At 32.5% G+C, this 20,793-nt stretch overlaps 1 protein-coding gene and 1 pseudogene across 1 annotated transcript; both read right to left on the reverse strand.

Annotated features, from left to right (window-relative positions):
- Positions 1-3,423: 3,423 nt before the first annotated feature.
- On the reverse strand, positions 3,424-12,267 carry LOC120141975 (DExH-box ATP-dependent RNA helicase DExH15 chloroplastic-like). The gene is made up of 8 exons (XM_039156745.1): positions 11,726-12,267; positions 11,461-11,636; positions 11,049-11,162; positions 9,821-9,929; positions 9,649-9,735; positions 7,506-7,624; positions 6,014-6,218; positions 3,424-5,910 (listed from the first exon to the last, which is right to left on the reverse strand). Exons 1-8 carry the CDS (start codon positions 12,188-12,190, stop codon positions 3,649-3,651), a joined length of 3,537 nt encoding a protein of 1,178 aa, XP_039012676.1. The 5' UTR covers positions 12,191-12,267; the 3' UTR covers positions 3,424-3,648.
- Positions 12,268-13,551: 1,284 nt separating this feature from the next.
- LOC120143718 lies at positions 13,552-13,726 on the reverse strand (annotated as a pseudogene).
- Positions 13,727-20,793: the final 7,067 nt, after the last annotated feature.

Below are 20,793 nucleotides of genomic sequence, written 5' to 3' on the forward strand. Positions count from 1 at the left end.
ACTAATCTTGAACCGAGCATTCATGTCAGTCATAATTTCATGTCCCCGATATACCCTGCCATTCAAAAACATTAACTCAGCCAGAAAACCACCCAACACCTTTTTGTTTGCCTGTCTATGGTGAGGAAAAACTTGGGTTCTTGAACATGTATGTTTATCAATAAAAGTTCTAACTTGAAACATTTCGCAATCTTTTATCCTCTTTGCAATCATACGCCACGTACAGTTTTTGTCAATCATACACCTTGTTTCGAAACGATATTTGCTTGATTTGTTAACTTTTAGTTGATAGCCATCTTCCACACATTTCGTATACAAAGCTATCTTCAAGTCTTCCTTTGTATCAAAACAATCATCTTTCTTGATACAAATAATTTTTGTGTAACAATCAGCTGCTATCTTTACCAACTCTTCTTCTGGTATCTGAAGTAATTCTGGCATATTCCAGTTATACTCCCGTGGCATTTTCTTCGGGGAATTTTCTTTGGGGATTTCTTCTTCTTCTTCTTCTTCTTTAGTGTTATATGAATTACAGAATGGATGTTCAACATGTTCATTTACAGTCGTAACTTCCTCCTCATTATCATCAACAACATCTTCCTCGGCAACGGTTGTTTCATCATCAAAATTCGGGTATTGACCAATATCAAAATCATTACACGCAGGGTCTGTTTCTTCTTCTGAAAAATCATCAAAATCCGAGTATTGACCAAGATCAAAGTCCGGGTATTGACCAAGATCAAATTTCGAATACTGACTAGTACTCACAATTTTTTCTGTTGGCTCATCATCGTCTAACTGGTCAATACGAAAATCGAAATTTGGTGCTGAAAGTTGATTGGGATTTGGATTAGGGAAAGGTTGTGGGTTTTGAGATTGTGTTTGGTATTGGAAATGTGGTGAAACAAAATTTGCTTGGTGATGAAATTGTGGTGGAACCATTAAATTTTGAGTACCATAAACTGGGGTTGAAAAACTTAGTTGATTACTACCCGCTACTAACCCAACTTCACTACTTCTAGGTTCAACAACATACAATGTAACATCATCACTTGAAACACTAATGTAAGTAATGAATCGTTCAACATCTTCATTGTCGGTTAACAAATAAACTTTACCATTTCTCTGATAAGATAGCCTAAATCCACTTAGGGGCTCTAAATTCAATTTATTTGCAACACGTAACATTAGAGTTTCATAAGTTAACTTTTTTAATGACAGTTTTAGTTGAAGATTCATGGGTAAAGGCATATATTGTAAAACACCATGAACATTCTCCCATGACCCTCCAAAACACAAATCTATCCAAACATGATCAACATTAGATGATTTCATTATTGTAAATTAATTTACTAAACAAACGAGCTACGAAACTAAAACCTGTTGCCGGATGGGGAAGGATGTCGTTGGATATAGGAACGGATGTCGTCGGAGAGAGTGATAGATGGAGATGGAATGAGTTGCGATTTAGGGATTTAGGTTATGAGTTGCTGCTGCTGCGTAGTTATATACCCAAAACATTTGTGTTGCGAAACTAAAACCTGTTGCGAATTCAGAAATCGAGTTGTGAATTTGAAATTCAGTATTGCGATAGTCAGAATCTCGTTGCGATTTACGTAATCGCATTGCGATTTACGTAATCGCATTGCGATTTTCCAAATTCGCGTTGCGATTTACGTATTCGCATTACGAATTAGGAAAATCTCAACGCGAATTTGGGAAATCGCAATGCGATAGTCAGAATCGCGTTGCGAATCTGGAAACTGATTTGCGATACCGGAGATCGCGTTGCGAATTATCGATCGCATTGCGATTTAGTTGGTCATTTTGGCAAATCCAAAAAAAGTTGGTTAAAATCGTATATTATAAGGCATTTTTGGTCACTGAGGTTATTTTCTCTAAAAAAATAGTTATAAGATGAAAAGGGTTATCCGTTATATATATATATATATATCAGTGGTCGATCTGGATCTGGGATAAATACGTGTCTATCGTAAAATTCAATTTTTTTTAGATAGTTACATATTTTAATAATTGTGTCCGCCGTAAAATTTTAGTTATATTCACACTTTATGAAAATTTTATGTGATTAATATATATATATATATATATGATCACCTTGAAATATATTTTTGAATCGTAACTAAACATTTTTGAACATATTTATGTTTAATATGTTTAACATATATATATATATATATATATATATAATTTATTTAATTTTTTAAAATATAATTAAAGTAATATTTAATATTATCTAAACACCACTAGCGAAGGGTCTTTATTTTCACCGTCAAACGCCTATATGCTTAATTGACCAAATTTGATCATAATGCAGAAAGCGTGTTTCCTAATAAAGCTTTGCTCATACCATACAACACGCCTTTAATTTTAGTCTCTTTATATATATGTATTAGTATTTACTTATGAAATGTAAAATAATTTAATTTTATATTAATTTATGATCGTTTGATGAGTTATATATATATATATATATATATATATATATATATATATATATATATATATATATATATATATATATATATATATATATATATATATTTATTTTGTTTTGTTCAAGAGTTTGTTGCTTTCGGTTAGCTATGAAGTTTCCTTTCGTTTTACTTAACACTTTTGATGCTTTAGGCTCTCTCAACTTTTGACAAATTAAGTGATTTTCATTTTCATTTTAAATAAATAATAAACTAAAGATTTAAATAAATTTAAAATTTCATTGGAATATGATGTGATTTTAATATTATTAAATATAATACTTATTTTATAAAGATATTTATCATATATAAAATTATAAAAGAGAAAAACCTAAAATAAGTATTTTTTAATCTTATTTTATTATTCTAACGACCAAGAAGATAGAGGTAGACAGGTAGTCCAATTGAATAATAATGTTCCAGTTTGACAATGATTTAGCCTTTTGACTCATGGCTAAGATTTTTACTTTTTAATTTATTTTATAGATGTTCTTTTCATTTTATCTTATTTTTTTATTAAAAGAGAGAGGCATTACATATTTAATGAAAATGTCAAAATTTAAATTGTGAGACACTAAACATTTTTTTATTATTCGACCAAACATTTTATTATTATTCAACCAATTAATAGATCTTTTAATATTTTTAACTTTTATCTTTTAATTTAATTCTTATATGATAAATTGTGTACGCATATAATTTCTAATCATATTTAAGATATGTCTCAAGCATATTTGGTGAATTTTCATATTTAAGTTATAATTTTTTTATGATTTTATAAATTTTCAGGTTAAAATTTGAGTTTGAATGAACTATATTTTTATTAATGTTAAGTCTTAACATCAAAATAAATGAAAAAATAAAATAAAGGTACAAAGTAAGAAAAAGAAAAGAGTAGTTTAAAGAACAAATTATGAACTGTGGCTCCTTTCATATCTCACATATTGGGTGAAGCAGATATACATGGGTTGTGACATCATTAAGCTTGAATTTACACTTCTGGTTGCTGATCTTAATGTAGTATTTAGTCGATTTCTTTTCTTCCTTCCTATCTTTGGGTTTGTGGTGCTTGCCTTATCTTCAAGTGGTTGCATGACAAGAAATGGACTATATGCTTCTTCAACTCTATGCTATAGTTTATTACAAAGGAGCTTCATCCGGCGAGCTCGCTTATGGGTGGACGGTCCATGACATCGGATGCAGTTGTCGCATTTTTCTGCAGCAAAGGATGGATATCGGGCAATTTTGGAATCTGAGCCAAAATGTCTATTGTTCTTCGTAAAAGTCGAGCTAAATCGCCCTCATCCATGGCACAATCCATTATTAATTCCCTCCAAGATAGCCCAGAAGCCCAGGCTTCAACCATTCCCGAAAACTGGCTATCCAAACAACAAGGTATCTCTACCTCATGTTTCTCTTGAAGTTGCAGGAAGGAGTTTCTTTGTTCATCTAATAAACTTATGACGTTTAGGACAGTAGAGGAACCCTCGTATATGTAATTATTGTTTTTCCATGCGCGTACCTTGATCCCCTCAGAAACTAGACTCGCACAGACAGCAGCGAGTTGTGCAGGCTTTAACTCTAGCAAGATTTTGTTTCTAAGTACCATTGCCAACCACAGTTCATTTTCTCCTCGGATTGCGGATGCTGTTTCACCGAGAGGGAATATTACGTGTGTATTGATGTCTAATGCCCTTGTTTCATGAATGACATTGCTGATCTGCAGAAACTCCTTCCAACCAGATGGTTCAATTTTTTCCATTCTATTGATCAAATGATTTGATCTAGCCTTCAACCGTTTTATCTTTTCCTCGGTAAACTTAGCCGTGTCTACGATCTTTTTGTATTCTCGAAAGCCTTCAGTACGGCCTATCATTTTCTTCAAACGTGATACTATGCGCCTTTGTTCTTTGTAATGTTCGACAGATTCAATGTATTCTTGTGACATGTATAACATCTCATCGCTTTCGCAAAGACTACTTAAAACTGGAACATTTAGACTCCAAGACCATGTCTCTAGAGATCCCTCCGTCGACCATAAACCACCAAGCTCAGAGTCAGCAAGCTTTTCCCACTGCAGTTCCTCTTTCTCAAGAAGTGACCTCATTATTTCCCGGGGCAAAGCCTCCCCCTGAGTTAAAGCAACATCGGGAAAGCCACTCCTATAAACAGTTTTAATCCACTTTTCAGTAAATAGATACCACGAGTTATCTGAACCAAGGGCCACATAGTAAGTTGGTTCGACATCTTGAAAAGCGTCAGACTCAGACTCTCCATCATCTAACTCGGTTCTAGCCTTGCTCAGTGCAAAAGAATCATCGATCAAAACCATGTTCTTAAGTTTTGAACCAACAAGCCATTCAACCTTTGCCAGATAAACAGCAGGGACAAAGTTTTCAACACCTTCAGAATCCTTATACTGTAAGCAAATGAAGGGTAGATGTCCACTTTCAAAATCCTCCAAGAGAGGTTTCAGGGCAGAAAATCTCTTCAACTCCATCCTTCTTCGAAGTTCAGTCCTTAGGCGTTTTTCTGCCCTTAATTCCTCTTGTAAATCTGCAATCTCCTTATATGCCACCTCTGACAGAAGTTTCCGGCTCTTTCTATCTATAGCATCATCACTAATTTCATAAGTCAGTGTTTCGATCTCTTTCTGTATTTTAGCAAGCTCCTCTTTTGCAGCAAGCATTACATTGCTCCCCAAGTAGTTTCCAAAACTTTGCTCAACTAACTTCCTTGCCTCTTCCAAAGTTCTCCTTGCTTGTAAGGTATTTGTTTCATCCAATTCGTTTGACCCACGAGAAACTTTTGCGCCTCCTAGAAGATTCAACACCATTCCATAAGAAGCAGTGAACTGTGATACAAGGGGTTCAACTCCAGAAAAAAGAAGCTTGCAGCACTCTTCAGCACCTTCATAAGGAGTCTGCACTATCACAACATGGCCCCTTTCATCTATGCCTCTACGTCCAGCACGCCCTGCCATTTGAAGCAACTCGTTAGGGCTTAATTGGATGCGTCCTGTGCTTGTCCTTTTGCCAAGAGATGAAATAACAGCAGTCCTAGCAGGCATATTGATTCCAGCCGCCAGGGTTTCCGTAGCAAAGACAACCTTAACAAGTCCTCGTTGAAAGAGCTCCTCAACAAATGATTTCCATAGAGGAAGACAACCAGCATGATGTGAAGCAACTCCTCTAATTAGTCCTTTCACTGCGGTCTCCCTCACAGCATCGGGATACTGAAGTCGAAACTTCTTCAATGCGAGTTCTATCTCACTCGCCTCACACTCGTCCAAAAGGCTGCAATCTTCAACATACTGCACAGCTGCATCACAACCTCTCCTATTAAAAATGAACCAAATTGCTGGAAGCATGTCCTTTGCTTTGAGATGCCATAGTGTATCAACAATTTGAGGAACCTGAAAATTATGTAGGCTGTAAGGAAAAAGGATATTGTTGAAAGTATCTTTCATTTGAAAAATTCTGTCAACCACCAGCAAAGATAAAACCACTATACTGTACCTGTGAACGGCGAATCATGTTTTTGTCATTCTTTGAAAGAGGTTGCTCAGACACGCCATCTGTACTATCAACGGTACCATTTCTTCCACGTCTTTGTGAATTCCTCCTCCTAGATCCGTCATCCCTGTAATTCCTTCTAGATCCATCATCCCTGTATGAGTTAACTCCTGAAGCAGAAAGTTGTAAATAATCGAGTGACAGCTTCCTGTTTCAAATTACAAAAGAAATTGAAAACTTGTTAGTATTACTAACAGATATGTGTTATGGTATGCAAAATGTCATCTAAAGGGAAAAAAAGGATTTCAATGAAGTTATAATTTAGAAGAGTGACAAAATTCAAAAATATTCACATTCCTTGATGTTGATAATTGGAGAATAGAAAGCTATATAACTTGCAAGCAAATATGTCTACTACTACAATTTCATTGTTATCAAGTTTCATTTTCCAAAATACAATAACGAAATTTTATCAAATTTTATCAATTCTCATTTAGCATAGAGAGATGGAATGTCTAAAAAAATAAACAATTTTATTGTATATGCACAAATGTGAGCGTGTGTACGGTGAAAATGGCAACAATTACCCATAGTATAAATAGGATATGCTTATCTGTCTGGGTATGGGAATGGGAAAATCTAGCAACAATTAAGCGGAGAATTAACAAGATAACGTTGGGAGTTACCCAGATTAACCCTTGCAAATTATTATCATATAAACAATATGCTAAATTAAGTAAAGTGTTTTGATAATGTGAAACAGGGAGTGCTTATGTTAACCAATAAAATACTTAGGGTGTGCTTGGTAGAGGGGAAAGGTGGAGAGATTGAAAGAGGAGAGCGCAGAAGTGGAAAGAAAATCAATTTTGAGTGTTATTGGCAGGAAAGATAAGTGGAGGAGAAAAATGGTGAAGGTGATCATTTTCCATACCCATGAATAGGAACAAGTCATTCCAATTTGGAATGATAAGTGGAGAGAAAATGTGAAACATACAAAAATATGCCTCTTTTTTTAATTTTCTCCTCAGTTTTTATCCCTATCAAGCATTGAATGGAAAGAATTTTTTTTTCTTTCCTAACAAACAAACTAATGAAAAGAAAGAAAAAATTATCTTTACTTTTCTACTCTCAGTTTTCCGTCTTTCCAATTTTCTTTCCACCTTACCAACAAAGCCTACAAGCTACATGTCAAATGTCCATAATTTCAGGCTAAAAACTACACATTCCAATATTTTGGCCATCATGTCACAGATTACCCCTTCCAAATTATTATTACAGAAACAAAAGATATAAGCAAAGTATTTTGGTATAAAAGTGGGAATAAGCAGTGCTAAATTGCTAAACCTTAACCTCACAAAATATGCAAATTATATAAAAACAGAAACCCATGTCAAGTGTTCATAATGTTTTGCTAAAACCCCCACGGCTAAGTGTTTCTCCAGCATCTGGATTCCCCCAAAGAATTTCCATAAGGCCAGTAGTTTTATTCAAATACCTGTTCATGTGTGTTCCTTTTTCATTAAGAAGCGGAAATAAAGAAGTCTTTGTTGAGAAGTGCCAAGTCAGTGGAACAGGACGCCATGACGATGTTACCAGCTCTGTTTTACCATGAATCTAGAAACAAAAGGAGATTAAGGGGAAAATCTCAATCACCTCATAGGCTGAGGTAAAGCCAACACGAAAATCATGCATAAGTGAATGGAAGATCACATAGATAGGAGAGAATGTTCAAATCTTTGAGCACTTTCAATGTGCATACCAATCAGAATTGGAATATGAACCAAGCAAACCCTTCAACTGTAGAATAAATACAGTTTTCGATGTGGAGTCAAACAAAGGCAGAAGGATGCAAATAAAGAATTTATTAAATAGAACCTGGTCCCAGTACCATTTAGGCATTTACTGAATGAGATAAAACATAAGCAGAAGATTAGCCAAAACCCAAGACAAGGACATTCATAATATAAATGAATCCAAAACAGCATTCTTGCTCATGGTGATAACACTTCTTCACCAGAGTTGTCAATAGTAAATGGAGATAACTTGTAAAGACGTCAGTTCAACTCCACCCTCCTCTTATAAAGAAATATAATATATGATCAATTTTCTTAAAGATAACAAGCAAATTTTTAAGGCTCGTTTAACATAAGCTGATGGCAAAATAAAAACCAGTTTCCCTGACCACTTGGCACAATGGTGGCCGTGTGAAGTGCCCCCCCCCCCCACAAAAAAAAACTCATCCACCCACACACACTTTCTGTTCTAATTCACCTCCTCAAACAGTAAAGTAACCAAAATTATAATACTAAAGTAGAGCGGTCAATTGGATTCCGGACAACGCTCATCTTGGAATAGAATGCCAAGCCTAAACTGGGACATCAAATCAAAATCACCAAGTCCCATGAGATTAGGCTTGACCAGACAGTATATTACACATGATTTCAGTAATCAAGCTGTGAGAATTAAAAGGTACATCAAGGAGTGTAGCAAGTAGTAGAACAATGGTATGGACTGAGGTTTGCGAATAAGAAAGTAGAAGATAGAAGAAGAAAAGAGGAGAGGTTTTAGAAACGTGAAATCTTCATTCATTCATTTTCTGAGATTTTTCCTGCAGTACATAGTATTATCAATTTACGATGCACTAGATTCCTTCTAGCTGGCCATTCTCTAACAAACTCAACTGTTTGTACAGGAGTCCACCCATTTTGGGCTTTACTCAACAGGCCTTCTCTTATCCAGTCCAGGTATGCTCCTTTCATTAATCTTCACAATGCTATCACATGCCCTTCCTTCTATTGTATCAATTCCTAATTTCCCTAAATTAACATTTGAAATCCCTAACCCTACTAATTTCCCCAATTCTCCCTCGTCTTCTTCGACTGTTGTTGGTTATAGATCCCTAAATATTAGTATTGCAAAGAATCCGGTGCATCATGATAGGACAAAACATATAGAGATAGATCGTCATTTCATTTCTGAGAATGTTACAAATGGGACTGTCAAACTCAACTATGTTCCTACTCATCAACAGTTAGCTGATGTACTCACCAAGGCTCTTCCAAGAATTACCTTTGATGAGCTTACATCTAAGTTGGGTCTCTACAATGTCTACTCCTCAGCTTGAGGGGGAGTGTCGGTTACAGATCCCTAAATATTAGGCAGTTAGTTCAAGATTCAATACTTAAATTTAAAATTAGTTTGTTAGACTTATCTCTAGTCTGTTGCAGAGTTTGTTTTCTCTAAGATTCTATAAGTTTGGGAATTTCTATAAGTTGTAAATTGAGTGAGAAGCTAATAAAAGTCTTAGCAAGAATTTCCAGATTTTCTAGAACTCAGAACTGTTTCTATATCTCTGCTGCCCGTGACAAACAAAGAAATAAATTTTGACACGGAGGAGAAACCAAAATGCACATGTAACATAGAAATCACGTCGTGCCAATAAATATCTCCAACTCCAAGATCATGGCTGAACACTTCATCAGAACATCCATTTTGATTTTGAGAACCCAAGAGTGCAGGACAGACAAAGGCAAAGAAAGATACAGACAGCAGGATATAGTACATACCATGACATCTCTCAAGAAACTGAACGGATATCAGGGATGGAACATATAATATGATAAGACAAAGAACACTACCTGGCCAATCCAACCGGCTAGCTCATCTGGATTTGAAACTGTTGCTGACAGGCATATCAGTTGAACTTCTTTCGGGCAATAAATCACCTTAAAATATTTCCTAACTCAGTGAAAATGTATTAACCATTGATAATCTAGAAATAATTGAATTTCAGAAATCAAATTTACTCACTATCTCCTCCCAAACAGTACCCCGAGATATGTCACTCAAGTAATGAACCTCATCAAGAACAATCACATCAACATCAAAAAGACCATTCCCAGAAGAAGCCATTCCAACACTAAATCAGCAGACACAAAAACTGAAATGCTTAATTCACCAATTAGCAACAACTTAAGAAGGAACTTACAATGGTTGCAACTTGAAGATGAAACAGTTATAAGACATGAAATACACAGATGAGATTTCTTCCTAAAAAGAATAAACAGTAGGCAGCCAATAACCTCCCAATGGAAGGTAGAAATAGCTAACACAAATTGCAAAGTAAAATACAGTACTTTGTAAATATAAGCATATAATCCAATTTAAAATTAAGATGCATGAGATATAATGTGCCATTAACATAAAAAATGTCATGTATAACCTTTGGCAATACCAAGGTACAGACTGGTTTCTTGGTTCATCGCGAAATTTCCTGATGTCTCTATTATGTTCGATTGTCTTGTGGGGAATCCGGCTTTAGCAGATTCCTGGGTGTGGGCGCTAACACTGGCGCTTTTTCGCTTTCTTGGTATCCTCCTCCCAAGGGTTTTTTCAAGTTTAATGTAGATGGAGCTGTGGAGAAGTCTTGGAGTAAAGGGGTATAGGTGGTATACTCGGGGATGAAGACGGGGTGGTGCTTGGATCTTTTTCCAAGAGTGTTGGGTCGGACCCTCCAATTTTGGCCGAACTGTTGGCTATTAAAGTTAAGCTATTATTCTTCTTGAAGTCAAGTTGGAGCTCGAAGGGCAGACTTATGTTGGAGAGCGATAGTAGTAAAGCGGTTGATTGGATCAAGTGGCCGAGTTCTTGTCCTATGATATTTAGCTCGCTGGTCAAGAAAATTAGTTCATTGGTAGAAGATAGGAGTGTTACTGTAAAACATGTTAGTAGAGTTGTGAATTGTAAAGCGGATGAATTAGCTAAGATAGGAATTGGGTGAACTTCTGTTTTTTTGGTTCTTATAGGTTGTTTTGTCCGCTGTTAGATGATCCTCGTGTATTGGTTATAATGTACTGTTTTGTTCGTTGGTAATAAAATTTTTGAGGCACTCTTTTCCTCCTTCCAATGTTCGTCGAGTTACTCTAGGGTTCTTGACGGTTATGAAGGGGTTTTTAACGAAGCCTCCCTTTCTTATAAAAAAAAGGTATGTCTTCCACAATTCATACCACGAAATTTTTGAAACTGTTAACTGAAGTACCTATTATACAACATGTTGCGTAGAATCTCTGTAGTCAAAACTAAAATCTGAGCATCCTTGTTGACAGCAGAATCTCCTGTGAGAAGGCCAACATTATTATCTCCAAATGTCTCCCTAAAACAACAAAGATCACCATATCAGCTCAAATGGTTCATATCACCTACAATTATTTTCACCAGAGTAATAACGATCCAATCCCTCTACGTATAGTGGCAAGGCCCCGTGGAAGTTATTTGGAGGCCACATAAACCCTAGAATTATGGTGAGGTTTTAAAGTTTATGCAGTAATAGTATTTTCAACCCAAAATCGTTCACAAACTTATGGAACTTAAATAAACTGAAAAAGGCAACAGAAAACGAAAACTACAGTTCATTGTTCCTGTTGAGAGGGGAGGGAAATGGCTTAAATTACCTAAACTGTCGAAACTTCTGATTGGATAATGCCTTAAGCGGAGTTGTATAGAATAACCTCCTCCTCCTGGCTACCGTCGCCACGGCTGCAGCTTCCGCAATTAAAGTCTTTCCGCTACTGGTGGGAGCTGAAACCACCACCGATGAACCCCTTAGAAATGCTTCTATCGACATTCTCTTCAGAAAAATTAAAAAGGCAAGAACATTAGAATTTCAATTTTTTTAAATAATAAAAAGAAAGAAGTAGGATATTGAAAATAAGGAACCTGAAATTTATCAATGCGAAAATCGTAAATATCAGCGAGTGCATCGACGTCAATCATTTCATCCCCAAATTCCTTAACTAAACTACAAAGCTTTTCGACTCGTTGCCAAGTGGATTCCTTTTTCCGGTTCGACGAATCCACGGAGATTTCGTCTTCGCTCTGTTGGAAATCGTCTGAAACTTCACCGGAAACGTCTTCAAACTCGTCGTACTCATCGGCGACTTCATAATCGTCGTCTTCGTCTTCCTCATCTTCGAGTTCTTCGTCGTCGGCGTCGGAGAGTTGGGGGTCAGCAGAGAAGGGAGAGCGACGGGATTTGAAAGGGAAACGAAAGGAAAGTGGAGAGAGAATGGGATTAGGGCAACGGATAGGGGAGGATTGAGATATGGAGCTGAAGTAAGTGAATTGGGAATGCTTGGTTGGTGGGAAAATAGAAGGAAGCGCGAGGATAGAGTGTGTGCTCATGGCGGGAGTTGTTCAGTACGAATGTGGGCGGAGTTGCTTTGACCACTGCAGAATCCGTTTTGATACCACGATTATCAAAAATGAACTGGCGGCGGGCAATTTTATTAGAATAATACTTCTTTAAAAGAAAATTATTGCAATGTCATTAAATAATAGGGTAAACTATAAAAGTGACCACCGAACTATAGTTATTTTTCATTTTGACCACTATTTTTGAATTATTATCAATCAGACCACCCAACTACTTAAATGCATTCAATTAGACCTTAACAGAAATGTTGACATGACAATTAATAAAATTAGTATAATTTATATTTAGTCCTTATTACTTACATAATCTTTCAAATTAAAGAACTTTTATTAATTTAATTTGTATTTAATTTAAATATTTTTCCTCCAATCCCTCGGAAAGAAAATAAATTGAAATAACATGTTTTCCCTAGTGGGGGATTCGAACTTGGGCCTTCTTGGTTCATAAGCAATAGCCTCATCTACTACTCCAAGACAAGTTTTGGTATAATGCTTCTATAAACTAATATTTATCTTATAGTATAATAAAGACCACGACAATGAAAATAAAACCAATAATAAAACAACTTGATTTGAATAAAATAATATTTTAAAATATATTATTTATATTTAACCCGTCCCACCCATAAAATATATTGTTTATATTTTACCCATCCCGAATTGATGCCAATAAATTAATATTTTAAAATATTTAAAATAATATAGTTATAATTATTTATTATATTTTAAATGGTTAAAATAATATATTTTTACCTAAACTCGATCTAGTTTGAATATATAAAAAAAGGTAAACTAGTAATTTATACTAGTTTTGGTCCGGTCAGTGATTTCTTACCTTAAATCCGGCCCCACCCCGATTCGAATATATTAATACTTTAAAATAGTTAAAATAATACATTTATAATTATTTATTATAATTTAAATAGTAAAAATAATATATATTTTCCTTAAACCCGTCCCTCGAGTATTGATATAAAAGAATAAACTAATAATTTATATCGGGTTGGATAAGTAGTTTTAGTGTTGCTTTTATTTTCATTGTTCTGACATTCATTATATTGTAAGATAAATATTAGTTGATGTATGTATAATACCACAAACTTGTCTTGGAGTAGTGGTTGGGGCTATGCTTTATGAAACAAGGAGACCCAAGTTCAAATCCACCCCCAGCCTAGGGGTGTAAACGAGCCGAGTCGAACTCAAGTATTACCAAACTCGACTCGAACTCGAAAACTTAAAATGTAAGCTCGACTCAAAAACTCGCGAGCTTAAAATTTTCAAGCTCGACTCGAACTAGAAAGATAATATTGTAACTCGGCTCGAACTGGAACTCGAAAAGGCTCGAACTAAAAAAATTTCAAGAGCTCGATTAAAACTCGAAACTAAGCTCTATTAAAACTCAAAACTAAGCTCGATTCAAGTTCAATTGAAAATAGTTTTGAACAAGCAATTGACGCGCATCGGTTAGAACCTCATGAGTTGCGTCATTGCACCCAGCACAAAGCTGCCCTTACCCTTGGTATCCTCGCCTTTTATAATATCCCCAGCACAAAGCTTCCTTGAACCTACCGATGTGGGATACTGGGAATCTGGGATATAGTAAAAGATCATTGTTGATAAGAAAATTGATTGAACCTCGGACACTAGTTTCTGAAGTGGATGACCAAACACATTATCACCCGAAACTGGCAGAGCATTCCCATGTTCGCCAACTCGGGTTGCTGCTCCATAGTTTTGGATGTCGCATCTGCATCTCTGATAGGATCAACTTCCACAGGATTCAGTGCACTTGTGGTCAATTCACATGGAACAAGCACCAAAATTTCAGTGCCATTTCAAGTACTTAAACGTTTTATAAAATGAACTTAACATTTCTTTCTAACATAATCGGATGGCTTTACACAAAAATAGATCTCTTCCATAAAAGCTCAGTAGAATCATCTTAAATTCATGATTCAGTGAGTTAGCTGGGCAGCAACAATATTTACATAACAAAAGTAGACCTTACAGTAATAAAGTTCAAAACTTTCATAGGATCAACCTATCCTAAGCCATTACAATCAATGATTTATGCAATTGTCATAACTTTAGCTCCCTAAACAAAGAGAACTAGTTGAAGGGTAAGGCTAAAAAACCTCCAATTTCCATGGAAATAAACTAATGATAAAAAGATGGACACATACCTCTCATTTATCTTACTCATCTGCTCAATGACAGAATGTTTTGATCGCATAGTTGTAGCCTTATCACTGTTCTTCCCATCTGCCTCTACAACCCCAGAAAAAGAGAAGAATAATAAACAAAAGAAAACAAAAGGCACCATTTAAGAAACAATCATATAGAAATATGGTAATAGGGAGGAGAGGGAAAAGTGTAGGATCCAATCTAATAAAAATAACATTGTTGATGTCGGTGTTGTTATTGCCGTTGACAAAGAGAGTATGAGCAGAAGAAGGTCTTCTTCTTTTAGCCAAACTAATCTTCCTCTTGACTTCCGATTCCTGTTTTCATTTCTTTTTTCTTCTCCGGGGGTTAATTATCGTTTAGCCACCTTAACCTTAGGGGTAAATTAGCTTTAGGCTCTCTAGATTTATGCGTTTTGTACAAAAAAGTCCCTCAATTGTTTAAATTTTAGCTTAAATTAGTCCTCACATTTAGGTTTTTCTTAATTTAGTCCATGTTTAGGATTGTTTTCTTTAATTAGTTGTGTATATTTATTTTGCATGTTGATATGTTTATGTGTAAGTATGTGAATGATTTATTTATGAGTCGCATAACATCATTTTGCATAATTTGTATGTTACCTTCATGTGTATAACTTAAACCCTAAATCCTAACTCTAATACATAAACCCTAAATCCTAACACATAAACCTAAACCTTAAATCCTAACACATAAACTATAAACCCTAAACCCTAAACCCTAAATCCTAAACCTTATCACATAATTAGTTATGAGGTAAGTACAATATAGTATCTTGATATTAAATACTCAAAACCTTGATATTTATGATATTTGAACCCAAGACCTCAAAATATAACAACAATTTTAAAAAATAGTTATTAGAAATATTATCATTAGAAATATATTAAATATTTGTCATTAGATAAATAATTTTTTTATTAATTTAAAGTAAATAAGAATATTTATTCAAAAATAATTTTTAACCATTTTCAATTCAAGAATATTTATTCATCAATAATGTATTTTTAATATATTTTTAATAATGTAATTTTAAAAAATCTAAAATTATAATATAACATTTTTTTCGAGCTGCTCACGAGCTTTTCGAGTCGAATATCGAGTAGCTCGTTTCGGCTCGTTAAGAACTCGAGTCGAGTCCATTCAATCCGAGTATTTATCGAGCTAAGATCGAGTCGATCTCAAGTAGCTTGCGATCTGTTTCGTCTCATTTACAGCCCTACCCCAGCCCCATAAAAATGTGTTGTTTCAATTTATTTTTCTTCCATAGTGCAACGTGTATCATCTGATTGGATGAAAAATATTTAAATTAAATATAAATTAAATTAATAAAAGTCCTCCAATAATATCATGGCATGTATCATCGTATAATTGGAGGATTAAATATATTGAATTAATTTAAAATATGACCAATTTGATAGATTGTGTAAGTAATAAGGACTAGTGTAAATTATATCAATTTTATAATTGGAGAATTAAATATATTGAATTAATTTAAAATATGACCAACTTGATAGATTTGTAAGTAATAAAGACTAAATGTAAATTATACCGATTTTATTCTCGGCACTTCTGTTAAGTGTTAACTACTAGTGGCCTGATTGAATGCATTTAAATAGTTGGGTAGTCTGATTGATAAGAATTCAAAAATGATGATCAAAATAAAAAGAGGTTATAATTGAGTGGTCACTAAAATAATATTTTTTTAATAAAAATGCATGGATGTGGAAGTGTCTTTCATAAGACGTTTTAAAGAATGTATCTTTATTTTCGTAACGTAATAGGTTATTTAAACGATCTCTTTCATTTTAATGTTATTTAAAATCAAAATAAAATCTATCTTTTAATTGTTTTTTTATGTTATCTCATTCAAAAGATTAGAAAACCTTTGTTACAGTTACAAAGGCTTCTGGGCGGTTATCACTCAAGTTCGTCAAGAGCAGCGGTGGCGGTCCCTTTCGGCCACTTCCCGGCCATTTTTATTATATTATTGTTCGATTTCGTTAATTTTCAGTTTTATTTTAATGTATTTAAGATAATATTTTCTCTTAGTCCTTTTTCTAGTGAAATGTATCATGATTATCGGTGTTTTTTGGATTCCCGTTACAAATTTATTCCATCGGTCTTCTTCTTGATTTATGTTTCTTCGGAATTTCATAGTTGCTTTCTTTTTTTATGCTTGGTTTCTTTGTTCGTTTACATATAATATTTTGTTGGTTTTCGGACATATGTGTTAGACGAGATTGTGATTAAAGGATGATTTATTTTTAATTCGTTCACTTCGAATTTTCCTCAATTATTCATTTTCTATGTCTAATGTTTTAGGAAGTCGGAGTGATCAATCTTTGTATGTCGTTGGCCCAATTGTTCACGCTTTGCTTATCATGTTGTCAGTGGTCTATCACCGATATATTTTGTTTATGATAAACATGAATGTATTTATCTTGTATGCATGTAGTAAGACGTTGTTGATGATGGTTTATTTAGCCAATGAATATATTACACTTCTACATTTTAAAAAATCAAAATAAAAGAATAACATATTAAAAAATATGTACAATTTTAAGTGAATTAAAATTTTAAATCCATTTCTCCTTTTTATAGGAGATATTAATTTTATTAAAAAAGAGAAAATATTTATAATTACAATAAAAGTTTATAATCATAAACATAAATTAAACTCATAATTAGAATATTTTTCTATAACCATTAATAAAAAAGCTAATCACTTAAGATCACACAATGATCATACAAAAAATGTTAAAAACCTAATAAAAAATTCGAAAAAAATATAGATATAAACGTTCTTACTGCATTAGTAAACGAACTACAAAAGAAGATAAATATATTGAAAGGGCATCTATAAACTGTAAATCAGAATCGAACGATATGAAAAACTTATATATGGACACAAATCGTGTATCTGAATCTAATTAGAGGATCCAAAGCAAGGATGATCAACAAGATAAAAAACAAGTGTCATCTTGATCAGTCGTATTTATGTCAAATCTAACAAAAAAAATCGAACGCTCGAAAACTTACCATAAAAATAAAGAAAAATATACTATAAAGATAGAGAAAAATGTGATAAATGTAAAATTATAAAAAAAAAAATCAAAACAAAGTGACTAAAATCAAAACTAAAATGCCTTCTGTCTCTCTCTCTTGTCTCACTAAAATTTGTTTAAACGCGGCTCAATTTAGCTTTACATGCAGGCCAATCAGGAGCTGAGAGGGTCATCAGATAGAGTCTATCTTGCCGAAGAATGTGTTGTATATTTTTGTGGAAATTAGTGACTACAGGGGGTAAACTGTTATGAAGATTTTGAGCATGTGAGAAATGGGATTGTGCATGGATATTTGAAGCCAAAGAATATCCTCTTAGCATTTTATTGTTTCGATAATTATTGTTAACACGATTTATTATAAATCAATAATATTAATAATTAAATTGTTACTTTTAAAATATTAGTAAAGAAAAAAAAAACTTAAACATTAATGAATATTTACATGGTTTACCCAAAGAAAAGAGCAATCTAATCTACACTGTTTGTAAATAAAATGTGAACAATTGTGGTTGGCTTAGAAAAAATTAGGGTGCTTATCGAGTGAGTCGATTGTGAGTCAGACAATGCTCGATTCGTGCTCGTTAAAAGAATTTGTTGCTCGTTAAGCTCTTTAAAATTTTGCTCAACTCATGCTCGTTAAAAAAAACTTGTTGCTCGACCCATGCTCGTTAAGCTCGCTACTCGCCTCGTTGGTTGTTAAACTGATCAAATTTTTTATCTTGTTTTCTTAACTATATGTAAAATCTAGTAATACTATATAATGCTTAATATAAACTTAAACTGATAAATTTAACCAAAAATTTATCAAAAGAGTGTATGAAACAAATTTAAAATCTAAACTTCAAAATAAAAATCCATAAATACATTAAAACAACAATTAGAGTTTAATTGTTGGGTGTAATAAAATAATAATTATTAATTTAGTATTTTCTATTACAAAATTAATATATTAATCATTTATCATCTAGTAGTAAACTAGTAAATTTTTTAATGAAATAATTTTTTAAGATAACTAGTAAAAATTATAAAAAAATTAACTAGCTATTCGAGAATTTATCTAGTCGAGTTGAACTTTACTCAACTCAACTCGTTAAGCACTCGAGTCGAGCGGGAGTTCGAGTCGGATCAAACCGAATCAAACTTTAATCGAATTTTGACCGAATCAAATTACTTACGAGCTATTCAACTTATCAGCCACTCCTATAAAAAATGTTAAAATCTAAATTGGACGTAAAAGAAGAGAAAGGTAAATGGTGTCACAATCTTTATATGTGATATAATTTATGACGATGCACATACTCACATTTATGGCTTCTCCCTTCCTTGCTTCTATTATAAAGTCTTGCCATTCCATTTATTATTGTTATCATATATATTTATTATTTGATGTGACATATAAAATTAATAAGTAATTATTTTTATTATCTAAAACTTATCTCTGTCACACCCATTTCTATAAAAAAATATATGAAAATAATAATCAAATTATAAATTAAACAACCTTTCACTACTATCGTAAAAAAACAATCTTTCACTATTTTTTTGGTACGACGGATAGTCTTATTTTCTATAAATATTAAATAATTATAAAAAATATGTTTAGTATATCATTTGCCTCTAACGTTTTACATGTTTTCTTATCTTGATATTTATTAGATTTTGTTTATTAATAATACCCTTAAAATATACAGACGCTATATATTTTATTTAAAAATATTGTTCGTTAAATTTATTTTGACCAATTATAACTTCTCATGTTAGCTTTTAATTACTTCTCTACTAATTATTTATTTTTTAATAAAAAATACTTCTACTATTTACAAAAATCTTTTAAATATCTGTAATCGTTAAAAAATTATAGAACAATAAAATCATATTATATCAAAGTTACCTTTACTAGTCAAATTTACCTGATTTTAATGAAATGATAAATAACAAATCAAGACTTCAAGATTTTATTTTTAACTAATTTAGTTTTTAAATTTTTTATTTAAATTTTAAATGACCGTAACCTATTTTTAAATTTTAAATCTAGTCTATATTTAATAATAATAATAATAATAGTAATATTTACCAATGGAGGTTGATTCAAATAGTAAGCAGTTTGATATCGCTTAAGCAAAGTCTCGGGTTTGCGTCCTTATGTATGTAAAAAATCCTCGTTGGGAGACTCACTCACCAAAACCAGGTGTACGACGCGTGTCGGTCTGAATTAGTTAAGGGTAAACCTCGGAATCGGGAAAGCAAATAATAATAAAAATAAAAATAATATTTTATTTAAATGTTAATATTTAAATTAAATTAAAATTTTATATTCGATATTATATTTAAATAAAAAGTTAATATAAAATAAATAAATTAATAACCTCTAAATTTTTTCCTTTATATACTCATTATTTTAAAATAACATTTGGTATTACTTTTTGAAAATTACGAGTGTATATACATTATTAACTTTTAAAAGTTTTCTAAAAATTACTTTTAAAAATATTTTTAAAAAGTATGATTTAAAAAACACTTCAGAAAATATTTAATTTAAGTATTGTGCACGAATCAACTTACCTCAATGACTAAATGAATCGTTGTTGTTCCTAGATGTCATGAGTTTGAGTACCCGCGGCTGCAGCAAGGTGATTGAGCTTTCATTATCGAATGATTGAGAATATTTAGAACATATACTACTTCATAATCACATTCACTTAATAAAAAATATTATATTGTAAATTAAAATTAAATACTTGAGGATAAAATTAAAAATTCACAACAAAAGTGATTTTTAAGGCAAAAGCTAGAAAATTGAACTTTTGAGGATAAGTTGAAAATAATTTTTTCCAACTATAATTTTAAATCAATTTTTAGGTGTTTGACATTATTTAGGGAGTGAAAAATCACTTTTTCATTGCCAAAAACATTTCCATTTTTTTTTATTTTTTAAAAATAACTAAAAATTAAAAAAGTATTTGTTAAAAATCTTAAAAATACATTTAAATTTAAACTCATCAAATGACTTCAATAACTAAAGTGATAGTTGTTCTTTTTAAAAAAAGTATTGAATTCAAGCAATTATATTTACGAGTGTATAAACATTATTAACTATCCAATTTAGTATTGATTTTAAAAGTACTGTAAAAAAAATTCTTTTAAAAGTATTTTTGAAAAATATAATTTAAAAATTTGATTGGTTAGGATTACTATTAAAAATTGATTTTAGAAAAGATAAAATATTTATTCTAGATATTATATTGTAAATTTGAAAATATAGTATTTGAGGATAAAAATCCAAAATTGATTTTCCACGTCAAA

This window comes from Hibiscus syriacus, unplaced genomic scaffold (genome assembly GCF_006381635.1).
Source record: "Hibiscus syriacus cultivar Baekdansim isolate YM2019G1 unplaced genomic scaffold, ASM638163v2 tig00002237_pilon, whole genome shotgun sequence".
NCBI lineage: Eukaryota > Viridiplantae > Streptophyta > Magnoliopsida > Malvales > Malvaceae > Hibiscus > Hibiscus syriacus.